Here is a 12,862-nt window from a genome sequence, read left to right as displayed (position 1 = left end):
CAAAATCCACCGTCTTGAACATGTTAAAGAACATGTTATCTTTAGAGCACACAAGAGGATGCTAAACAGACATGTCAATAGGTTTTCCATTGTCTACAATACATTACCAAATAAACTTATTAGTAGATTGATCATTTTTCTAACAATGCCAATGAAATCTAAATTTTCCATGATAGAAGCTATTGATTTGTAGTCTTATTATAGTTACTTGGTATAGATAAGATATGCAAACATGAGATAATATTTAAGTTCATACCAGTGATTTTCTTCATTGAAAGGCAATCAGATTATGTATCTGGCAACTTTTCTATAATTGCACTTGGAAGTTTAGATGCACCAATATTAACATCATGTGATGAAGTAAATGCTTTCATCATGCACTAAGAGATAATATGAGTTGCATTGTTCTTTTTACTTTCTTCATTAGGATAACTAAAATTTGAAAGTGGGAAGTATTCTTGGACTATTTGATCTAATAAACCTGTATTTGGATAAGTATCCTCTGTAAAAACTTCTTTCACTTTGGGTATAAATGCCTCCAATGCAAGTGGATCAGAAATAGCAGTTGACACCATGTAAGCATGATCACCTAACAATTGAGCAAGCCAATCACTCACATTGTGATTAGGCCAAGTGCTTTTTGAAGGATCCAAACTATGAATAATGTCATCAACTTTGGTGGACATAGAAAAACTAGAATGATTAATATTAGATGAGGGATGACAATTTGAAATGGAACTTGTATTAATCAAATTGTTCAAACTAGTATTCTGATAAGAGTCTTGAGAATAAAGATACTTGGAAGTAGATGAAGATGTTAAATTACTCTCCATATTTGAATTTTCCAAATACTGTTTCTGACAGGTACTTGTACTTTGATATCCACTTTGGTTTTTGCTTTTTCCTGTTGCCTCAAAAATAACTCCCTGTAAATATGTGCCAGTACCTTTGTCCACATGCTCACTGTCCTGCTCACTGTCCTCTAATACATCTCCTGAATTTGTCCTATCATAATTAGAGAATGGATCTTGCATTATGTTCGTAGCTTGAGTCAGCAATGTGTCTAGTTTGGAACTCGATTCCTATTTTGAAGATGAGAAAATATTTTTTTTAAATAGATTGCATGACAATGAATATCTATAATCAATTTTTTTTTCTTTTTTTTCATTGATGTAGCAGCTATGTCATAAGCATTAGCTGCTTCTTCAGCCGTATCAAATGTGCCAAGCCACTGATGTCGCTTAGATTCAGGGTCTCTAATTTCTGCATCATATCGACCCCATGGACATCTCCTGACACCTATGTATCTATTTTTCTTTCCACGATAGTTGAATTTCTTCAATTTCAATTTTAGAAGCTGATTTTGTTGTTTTTCTTCTCCAAACTCTTGAGAACCTGACTGCACTAGCAATGTGTCCATTTTCTTTTGGATTCCCTAGTTTAAGTACAATTTTAGTTCGTATGCTAAGTTAACTTTTGAAATACAAGTGTAGCTAGAATATGATTTTATCATGTACATTCTAAAATGTAGCTAAAAAAAAATGTATTCTAATGTTATGTATTTCAAAAAGTTAATATTAACTATGTTTAGGAAAATGCATGCAAAAATTAAATATGATAATACTTGAATTATACGGCTTAGTGTAGTTGTTGATGAATACCAGTCAACTCACAACACCTGTTTGAGTGAAATAAATACAAGTTGAGTATTTTAGACATTTATGCCATTAAATAACATGTTAAACAATCATATGTATGCACAAAGCCACTTATTTGTACTCATGTAATAAAGAAATTGTCTTGTACAAAATTTAAACATCAAGCATTTTGTAAACTACACCCACAATGTGCAAAGATCATTTGGTAATGTGAATAATTATATTGATATGTCTATGGAACTACATTATCTCTACAATACTAAGCTCATTTTACACTACATTTCCACTATTCAATATATGTTTATAATTATCATGTCTTTTTCTTTTTTTTGTTTCTACAAATATTTCTTTCCTTAGTTTTCAAAATATGAAATTTTTAGCTGTAAACAAAAGGAAGCGTAAAAAATAAATATATATAAAAAATAAATATTTAGAAAGATTTTTTTTTTCAAGAGCCACAATTTTTTGTCATATTGAACATGGTTGTAATTGACTAACACCGCTTAACTTATGTTACAAGATATGAGAAACAAAGAACAAAACTTGAAATCTCTAGAGTAGAATATTTAAAGATTGCATGTAACAAACTAATTTATATACATATATATTTGAAAAATTTAAGTTTATTAGGAAATTTTATCTTAAATAAATAATATGCATATAAGTAAATTTGATGAAATATTAAATTGAGAATAAATAAACAGATAAGTTTAATTTCATTAAAAAATCAATTCTTAAGAGCTAATATTGTCCAACGAGTAAGTTTATCTTCAAGAATCTCTCTAAAATCTATTTGTTATTCACACAATTATTTCTATTATAATTTCTCTAAAATTAATTTAAATTATTTTCCTATTAAGTCCTCAAACTAATCTAGATCATTACAACTGGAACATATTAAAAGTAAATAAATGCTGATGAAAATGTTTGAAATATGTTCTATAAGATTAGGGTCTTCTTAGACTAGTTAAAATATAAACAAATTGTTTTCAATCAAAAGGAAAATTAGAAGATTGACCAAAAAAAAATATCATACATAATTTGAGAGGCTTCTTAAATAAAATAAAACCTATTGAGAGGCTTCTTAGAGAATATAAAACCTATTGTGTAATGCCAAATCATAGTATGCAACAATAATAATGTAGATGTAGATTGTTCACGTGTTAAACAAAGGTAGAGTCTTTTTGCTATCTTGTGGATAAAACTAAAAAATAATAAACTCTTAATTATATGATAAAAGATTTAGTAATAACATTAATTTAAAGTAGAATTTTAGCAATGCTTATTTAAATAATATAAAAATGGGAAAAGAGGATGTAGACATATAAAAATGACCACTTTCCTAAGTGAACATTTCATGTTCATTTTATTCTCATTCCTCTATTTAATTAAATTAAATTTAATTAAAGCATTCACATTCATCTATTTGATTAAATAAATTATTTAATTTATTTAATTAAATTCACCTAGGCCTTTCATATCATTTAATTGAATAAATCACTTTATTTGATTAAATCCCCTTTCTACTCTTTTTAATTAAATTTAAATTTAATTAACTTATTCACTTCAAATAAATAAATCTAATTTATTTAAATCCCCCCACTTGCATCTATTTTGTTGAAATAAAGCAATTTATTTTAATTAAAATTACCCTCCATCCACTTCCATTCTCCTACATCTCCCACTTGATTCTCTAAAACCCATTCTAAATTCTTCTAATCCCTTCTAAATTAGCCTAACCCATCTACTAAATATTGTCACATCCCTAAGTAAAGGGAAGTCAATTCTCAAACCCTTAAAGTCTTCAATAACCATTACAGGCTTTATGTCCTCAACAAGATAACCCTCAAAGTCTTCCAAACCATTTAAGGCTCTTATATAACCATTAATGGTTAACTCAACCCTATTGCATGATTAGAGACTTTCTCTCTAACTCAACCCTCATCCAACCCAAGGGTCTCATCAAGCATTCATTTCTTTGACCATGGTTATCCCTTTAACCCTTGCACAAGAGTTTATCCTTTGGGTAAAAGCTTTATCCAATGAATAATCTTAACCTAACCTTAACCCTTACCTCCTAAGGTAACCTTCATTTATTCTCAAGCATTTAATGCTTCTTGCATCTCCTCTCAAGCAGTCTTATGTTGATAATTGTCACCATTTCATTGGTGATAATTATAAACATGGATTGATAACTTTCAATCTTGACCCTTGATAGGATCATCCAATCTTGACCCTTCATTGCCCTATTTTCTGTTGGCATTGTGTGAACTGGTATGAGAACCGATATTGATATTATATGTTGTCATTGATTTCAATATGCTGAAGAGCTATGAACCGGCATTTGTGAGAACTGATACAACACTGTGAATCGACATTTATGCCAAAGTGAACTGGTGTTTTTGTTCAAGGTGAACCGACATATGACTATGAGAACCAGCACATGGAAGCTTTGTATGACTACCGATTGGTAGTCTCAACTCCAAGGTTTTCGGTTGAAGTGCTTCAATTCTATATGGCTCAACCGGTGACTTTGTGTGATGAGTTAGCATGGTAACAATGAACAAGATCATGTTGCCACGTAAGCCTTGTGCGCGTGAAGGATCTTGCATGAAGGAGATTGTTCCTATCTACCTCGGGAATGTGTGAAGTCTATAAACGGTGATAACGTGTGATGGGTTATCAGCCACCATGAAATTGATAGAAAATGAACGATGGAGAACATCTTGAGATTGGATCAAGACTGTTGCATTTAATGCAGTGTGCTCAACGATCATGATTGGACCGTTTGAATTCCTTAACCTAACAGGTTTAGGGTTTAGGGTTTATGCTACCGACCTATCTGTCTTCTTATAAGGTCGATGTTGTGATTTGTTCAGAGGTTGTTGGCAAAAGTTGTGTGTGTGTATCTAAGAGAAGAGATACATGATTCTTGCCAGACCAGAGGAGAGAAGTCATATCTGCAGAGTGTAAGTGTAGAAGGTGAAGAGGAGCTTAAGTGGATCTGCATTGGAATTGAGTACTATTATCAGGTCATTGATATACCTGTTGATCTTTAACCACTTCAATAGTTGTGAAATCCCCTAATAGGGTAGCCTTAACCGACTTGCTGTAAATCCTTTAACAGGGTAACTCAAAGCTACTGAGTCATTGATATCCTTTAGCTATTGATTTCTTGAATCCCTCTTACAAGGTAACCTTTAATAGGGTTTAACCCTTAACCGGGTGATCCCTAACAGGATTAGTTCCTAACAGAACCTATTGTATCTGTCTTTGACCGGACAAGGCTCCTAACAAAGCGGACTTCTAACTTGTTCAAAACAAGCTTGTGGGTATTCATCCCCACCGTGGTTTTTCCCAGTTGGGTTTCCATGTGAAAAATATGTGTGTTAAGTGTGATGTCTTCTTCATGTGATGTATGATTGTTTTCTGTTAAGCGGTGATGCATGTTGACCTAGCAGGAATATGTACATCTTTGATGGTAGATTACCTGTTCATGCATTAGGGTGAAATGGGAATGAAGTGTTAGATTAAATGAGAAGATAAGTGTCAACCAATCTTTGCTTGTCTCAGTTATATTGGGTTTTGCCTGTTGAACTCTGTTGAAGGACCGATGTTGCTATTTGTTTGTCAGTGCACAGTGTCTACTGACAAACCGGTTTAAGATTGTGCTTTTTGTCTGTATTGATTCACCCCCTCTCTCAGTACCGGTTTGGTACTATTCATTCATCATTAAGTTATCAATTGGTATCAGAGCATCCTTCCAGGTCCTCTATGTTGAAAGCTTAACCGCTTGAGGGAATGATCTTATAGTAATGATGAAGAGGGAAGGTCCAAAGTTTAATAGAGAAAATTTCAGTATATGGAAAGACAAAATGAAGATATACATCAGAAGCATGGGTGCTCAACACTGGAGCTATGTTGAGAATGCCTATGTTTCCCCTACTGGTACTCTCACTGATGACCAAAAGAGAGAGATGCAGGAGAATGGGAAAGTTATGGAAGCTCTAATTAGTAGTTTATCTGACATTGAGTTTATTGATGTCCAAGATAAGGTAAATCCCAAAGAGGTATGGGATACTCTTGAAAATATCTATGGCGGTGATGAGCATGTAAAACAAGCTAAGGAAGAAAGCCTTAGAGGGAAGTTTGAAGACATGCAAATGGTTGAAGGTGAGACCATTCAACAGTATGGAATAAGAATCAAAACCATTGTTGGAGATATCAAGAGTGCAAGTGGTAAAATGGAAGATTCCATTGTGGTAAGCAAAGTCTTGAGATCCCTATTGCCGGTCTATGCAATAAGGGTTACTACTATTCAGGAGTTGAGATCAATAGACAAGACTAAGGTATCCCTTGACTCCATCATTGCAAAGTTGATAGCCTATGAGCTAAATAGTTTTGATGGCAGTGTTCAAAAGATTGTATCAACATTTAAAGTTGTTGCTGTACCATCCAGAAAAGGAAAAGAAGCTAGCACCAGTGGTGAACCAAGACAGAGTAGAGAAATGGATGATGAGGTCATTCTGATGGCATTTGAAGCTCTTCTTGCCAGGAAACTTCCTAAAGGAACCGGCAAATATACAGGTAAGCTCCCTTTGAAATGCTTTTCTTGTAACCAGATAGGACATATTGCTATTAACTGCCCTAATGGCAACAACAAGGAAAAAATGGAAAGGTTCAAGAAATTCAAAGGAGGAAACCAAAGAAACTATTTTGTGGTAGTTGACGAAGGTGTCACAGATGAGGAATTAGAGGATGAAGAAAATGAAGATATTGTGTTTGTTGTTGTCAAAGAAGATGTGTTAGACAAGAAAGCTCTTGTCTCCCGGTTTGATAATTCCAATGAGTGGATCATTGACCATGGCTGTTCTCACCATATGACTGGTGACCAGAGCAAGTTTCTATCCTTGGAAGAGTCTGATGGTGGTGTGATTCGCTTTGGGAATGATGCACCATGCATGGTCAAAGGCAGAGGGTCCATCTCTCTAAATGGAAAGAGTAGTGCTGAGAGTGTATATTGGGTTGATGTTCTTAGACACAATCTTTTGAGTGTTGCCCATCTAAATGATAGTGGTCTCACTCTGGAATTCAAGAATGGAGTGTGTAGAATCAAAGGAAAAGATGGTGAACTGGTGGCCACCGGCATGCAGACCAAAGGTAACCTATTTCAGCTGAATGCAAATATAAGTACATGTCCTATGGCTAAATTTGATGATAGCTGGATATGGCATAGGAGACTCTGCCATGTAAACTTTGATAACATTGTGAAGGCTAGTAAGATCAAGGTAGTTAGAGGGTTATCGGTGCTAAGGAAACTGGATAATACCTTGTGTAGAGAGTGTCAATTGGGGAAAATGTCTTCCTCAACCTTTAAAGGTAAACCTTTCACTGCTGACAATTTGCTTGATCTTGTGCATACTAACTTGTGTGGTCCTATGAAAACTAGAAGTGTTTAGGGTGATAGGTACTTCATGATTCTCATTGATGACTGCTCAAGAATAATGTGGGTCACATTCTTGAAAGATAATTCTGAAGCTTTTGGGAAGTTCAAAGACTTCAGAGCATTAGTGGAGAAGGAAAGCAGTAAAAGGATCAAGTGCCTGGGAACTGATCAAGGAGGGGAATTCACTTTTGGTGAATTCAACAAATACTATGAAGAAGATGGCATCAAGTGGCAACTGTCTACCCCCCAGACTCCATAGCAGAATGGCCTAGCAGAGAGGAATAACCAGATTGTAGTTGAAGCAGCTAGAACCATGTTGATTCAAGGAAAGGTAGCTCACACCTTTTGGAGAGAAGTGGTGAGCACTGCAGTCTACACAATGAACCAGGTACTCATCAAGAAAGGAAAGGATAAAACTTCTTATGAGTATTGGACCGGTAAGACACCTATGGTTAGCTACTTTAGAGTATTTGGTAGCAAATGTTACATCAAGAGAAGTGAACACCAGAGCAAATTTGATGCGAAATGTGATGAGGGAATATTCCTAGGGTATTCTACCAAGAGCAAAGCTCTCAAGTGTTTCAATAATAAGACTTAGAGAATTTTGGAAAGTATCAATGTAAGAGTTGATGAAACCTCTGAGAAAACTGAGGAAACCGGCAATGAGCAAGCGGTAAATGAACTGGTGGTAACCTTTTGGGAATCGATTGTCAGTCAACCAAGAACCAATAACAATGTTCCTACACCGGCAGATGTAGATGCTGATACTGATGGAGATGAGGATGAAGAAGAAAAGCAAGAGGAATCTGTTAAGACCATTCCTCGGTATGTCAAGCTGAATCATGATCCTAAGAAGATCATAGGAGATAAGGATGCTAGAATCCTTACAAGAAGAAAAGTCAGAGAAAGCTCATGTTTGATCTCTGAATTTGAGCCTAAGTCATTCAAAGAGGCTCATAAAGATGAAGACTGGATCAAGGCAATGGAAGAGGAACTTGACCAGATAGAGAAAAATGGTACATGGTCCTTGGTACCCAGACCAGAGCATAAAAATGTCATTGGTACCAAATGGGTTTTCAGAAATAAGATGAATGAGGATGGCACGATGATTAGAAACAAAGCCAGACTGGTGTGTAAAGGATATGCCCAAGAAGAAGGAGAGGACTATGGAGAAACTTTTGCACGTGTAGCCAGATTGGAAGGAGTTCGTATGCTTCTTGCATATGTAGCTTTTAAAGGATTTAAAGTATATCAAATGGATGTAAAATCTGCATTCCTAAATGGTGTACTTGAAGAGGAGGTGTATATAGAGCAACCAGATGGGTTTGCCCTATCTGAAGACAGTGACATGGTGTGTAGGCTACATAAAGCCTTATATGGTCTAAAGCAGGCACCTAGAGCATGGTATGAACGTCTGCACTCCCATCTTGTGAAAATTGGATTTGAGAGAACAAGTGAAGATAGCAATATCTACTTGAAAACTGAAGGAGATTAGATTTTGATCTCTGAGGTATTTGTTGATGACATTATCTTTGGTGGAGATGACAAGATGAGTCATGAGTTTGTAGATGAGATGAAGAGATTAAGTTCTTCATTGGACTGCAGATTCAATAGATGAAAGATGGAATCTTTATCACTCAGCCCAAGTATGTCAAAGAGGTGTTGAAGACCTTTGACATGGAAGATAGCAAACCGGTTGGTACACCGATGGTGACCGGTTGTAAACTATCCAAAGAGGATGACTCAGCATTGGTTGATGAGAAGGAATATCGATCCATGATTGGTAAGTTGCATTATGTAGTGCATAGCAGACTGGATAATGCTCATGTAGTTGGTATTACTACAAGGTTCTAGAAAAGTCCAAGAGAATCCCACTCAGTTGCAGTCAAGCGGATTCTTAGGTATCTAAAGGGAACAGTTGACTATGGATTATGGTACCCATATAGCAATGATTTCAACCTGAAAGTATTCATAGATGCTAATTGGGCAGGTAATGTGGATGATCGGAAGAGCACAACCGGTGGTGCATTCTTTCTCAGTGGTAGACTGGTCTCATGGATGAGTAAGAAGTAGAGTTGTATCTCTCAGTCTACAGTGGAAGCGGAGTATGTTGCAACTTTCATGAACTGCACTTAGACAATTTGGATGAAGCATGTATTAAATGGCTTCAAAGTTCCTGTATCTGATCCGGTAAGCATATTATGTGATAACACAAGTGCTATCAATATTTCAAAGAATCCGGTTTTACATTCTAGAACCAAACACTTTGAGCTTAAATATCATTTCTTGAGGGAAAAGGTTTAGAACAAAGAGATTGCACTGGAACATGTTTCCAGTAAGGAGCAGTTAGCAGACATATTCACCAAGCCTCTCCCAAAGACTACATTTATGTACTTAAGAGGTGAATTAGGGTTACTGCCCCTTCAGGAGGTGAACTAAAAGTATTTTCTCCACATCAGTCAGGAATTGCATAGTCATTTCTTTTTGGACTGATGTGTTGAAGGATGCTACTCCTCAGGGGGAGCAGCGTAATGGAATAGGGAAGCTTGTGCCTCCACTTTGGCATTGTTGTCAAAGAGGGAGAAGATGTGAAGTGAAGAGATATCTTTGTATATTGCCATCAATGCCAAAGGGGCAGATTGTTGGCATTGTGTGAACTGGTATGAGAACTGGTATTGATATTGTATGTTGTCATTGATGTCAATATGCTGAAGAGCTGTGAACCAACATTTGTGAGAACCGGTACAACACTATGAATTGACATTTGTGCCAAAGGGAAGTGGTGTGTTTGTTCAAGGTGAACCAACATAAGACTATGTGAACCAGTACATGGAAGCTTTGTATGACTATCGGTTGGTAGTCTCAACTCCAGGGTTTCTGCTTGAAGTGCTTCAAGTCTGTATGGCTCAACCTGATTGTGTGATGAGTTAGCATGGTAACAATGAACAAGATTGTGTTGCCATGTAAACCTTGTGCGCGTGAAGGATCTTGCATGAAGGAGATTGTTCCTATCTACCTTGGGAATGTGCAAAGTCTGTAAACGGTGATAACGTCTGATGAGTTATCAGCTGCCATGAAATCAGTGGAAAATAAATGATGGAGAATGTCTTGAGATTGGATCAAGACTGTTGCATTTAATGTAGTGTGCTCAATGGTCAGGATTGAACCATTTGAATTCCTTAACCTAACAGGTTTAGGGTTTAGGGTTTATGCTACCGACCTATCTGTCTTCCTATAAGGTTGATGTTGTGATTCATTCAGAGGTTGTTGGCAAAAGTTGTGTGTGTGTATCTAAGAGAAGAGATACGTGATTCTTGCCAAACCAGAGGAGATAAGTCATATCTGCAGAGTGTAAGTGCAGAAGGTGAAGAGGAGCTTAAGCGGATCTGCATTGGCATTGAGTGCTATTATCAAGTCATTGATATACCTGTTGATCTTTAACCACTTCAACAGTTGTGAAATCCCCTAACAGGGTAGCCTTAACCGGGTTGCTGTAAATCCTTTAATAGGGTAACTCAAAGCTACTGAGTCATTGATATCCTTTAGCTATTGAGTTCTTGAAATCCTCTTACAAGGTAACCTTTAACAGGGTTTAACCCTTAACCGGGTATTGTAGCCATCCCTTAACCGGGTGATTCCTAACAAGATCGGTTCCTAACATAACCTATTATATCTGTCTTTAACCGGACAAGGCTCCTAATAGAGAAGACTTCTAAAGAGTTCAAAACAAGCTTGTGGATATTCATCCCCACTGTGGTTTTTCCTAATTGGGTTTCCACGTGAAAAATATGTGTGTCAAGTGTGATGTTATGATTGTTTTTTGTTAAGCGGTGATGCATGTTGACCTAGCAGTAATATGTACATCTTTGATGGTAGATTACCTGTTCATGCATTAGGGTGAAATGGGAATGAATTTTTAGATTATATGAGAAGATAAGTGCCAACCGATCTTTGCTTGTCTTAGTTATACTGGGTTTTGCCAGTTGAACTCTATTGAAGGACCGGTGTTGTTGTTTGTCTGTCAGTGCACAGTGTCTGCTGAGAAACCGGTTTAAGGTTGTGCTTTTTGTTTGTACTGATTCACCCCCCCCTCTCAGTATCGGTTTGGTACTATTCATTCATCATTAAGTTATCATTTTCCCTATAAATAAAGCCATTCTTCTATCATTCAAGGATCCAAGTTTTATGCATCTAATCTATACTCATTTTTATCAAGCATTTTAATCCCTCTTTGAATAGAAATAATCTAATAAGTATTTTAGAAGTATTTCTCTTTATCATAATAATCATATTAAGATAGTGTATCATGTTAGGATAGTTCTTTTACTAATCCTTTCTTCTTATCATTATATACATGCTAGTTTAGTTCATCTTTTGTTAATATCATGCACATTAGGATTGCATTCATGTTAAATTAATCAAACAACCTTCATTCTCATGATTGTCATCTCTAAGTCACTTTGCTCAGTGATCTGAGAGCAAAGGCATTGGCTTGAGGGGTCTTGTGAGATAGAGAACAATGGAACATCCCATTGGGAAGTTGAGATATTCCATATAGTTCCATAACTTGCACCAAGAGTCCCATTGGTGTGTGGACTAGTCTCAAATTCGTAATATTCATTTCATCGCACCACTTTTCACGCATACATTTTTGGCGCCCATCGTGGGGCATAACCTCATTTATCAAATCATTTTTGATGTAGGATTAACTTTGCAGGTACGCAGAAAACTTGAATCAGCACGTGGATACCATCCTCTAACGCATCTGGTCTTTCCTTTGGCGCGTCTTGCTGACTGTTTAGCGCATTGATACCATACCTTAGCGCATCCCAATTTAACTTTAGTGCATAGCATTTCTTCCATTTCCTGTAGGTCTCGGTGCTTTAAAACATCAGTGTAGTGCATTAAGACAATAACGTAGTGCATTTGGGCTTTTTGATAGTGCATCAGTTCCATTCTGTAGTGCATAGGGTCTATAGAGACAAAAAATTGTAATAGAGACAGAAAATTTAGACTTGTGGAAGTCCACCTTAAAATTTTTGTTTTCTAACTGGTTTTTATTGCAGGTAACTAATGTTTGTTTGCAGGATCGGGAGATTTTTCTTTTACTAAGTTTAGGCTTGTGATTAAATTTTTTATTTCTAACTTGGTTAAGCTAGTTATTTAAAGTTTTCTTCATTTCCTCATTAGTAAAATTGAACTCATTTTCTTTCGGAGTACTTAAAAAGAACAACAAACAAAACCTTACTTTGCTTTCATAGGAAGAGAAAACACTTCATTTTTGGGTTTTAAAAAGAACAAGACAAACCTTTATTTATGCAAAGTCTTAAAAAGAACCTCACCATCCTTTGGTTTCTAAAAGGATCCATTACTTTTCTTGCATAAGTTAAATAACCTCACTTGTTTTCATGTTCTAGATAAAACAAAAGAGGGAAATCTTTCCCCTATCAAATTCATTTTGTTGACCATCTCAAAAAATTTGCTTTGTTGACTAGGATTTCATTTACTTAGCTTAAAAAAATCACTAATTTGGGAGTTAAAAAGAACACCATGCTATTTTGGAGCAACATCTCCAAATAGAAATTAACAAATTATTGCTTTGAAGGATAAAAGAAACTTTGTGTGCCTTGTCTCGAAAGTGGAAGGTATATGCTCTCCCCTTAACTGGGTAACCAAAAAGCCAAACCACTCTTTCATGCTTTCTTCATTTCAAGTAGTTAAATCCTTTAGCAGGCCTGCCCACTTGAGTTGCTCTTAG

General features: G+C 35.9%; 1 protein-coding gene across 1 annotated transcript; it reads right to left on the bottom strand.

Annotated features, from left to right (window-relative positions):
• Nucleotides 1-1,063: 1,063 nt before the first annotated feature.
• On the bottom strand, nucleotides 1,064-1,420 carry LOC131059199 (ethylene-responsive transcription factor FZP-like). Its single transcript, XM_057992523.2, has one exon. The coding sequence runs from the start codon at nucleotides 1,418-1,420 to the stop codon at nucleotides 1,064-1,066; it is 357 nt and encodes a 118-aa protein (XP_057848506.2).
• Between the last annotated feature and the right edge of the window lie 11,442 nt (nucleotides 1,421-12,862).

The sequence above is a fragment of the Cryptomeria japonica genome, chromosome 9, assembly GCF_030272615.1.
Source record: "Cryptomeria japonica chromosome 9, Sugi_1.0, whole genome shotgun sequence".
In the NCBI taxonomy this organism is placed as follows: Eukaryota; Viridiplantae; Streptophyta; class Pinopsida; order Cupressales; family Cupressaceae; genus Cryptomeria; species Cryptomeria japonica.
The sequence above is the reverse complement of the archived record's forward strand: the minus strand, read 5'-3'. Positions and strand labels throughout refer to the sequence as shown.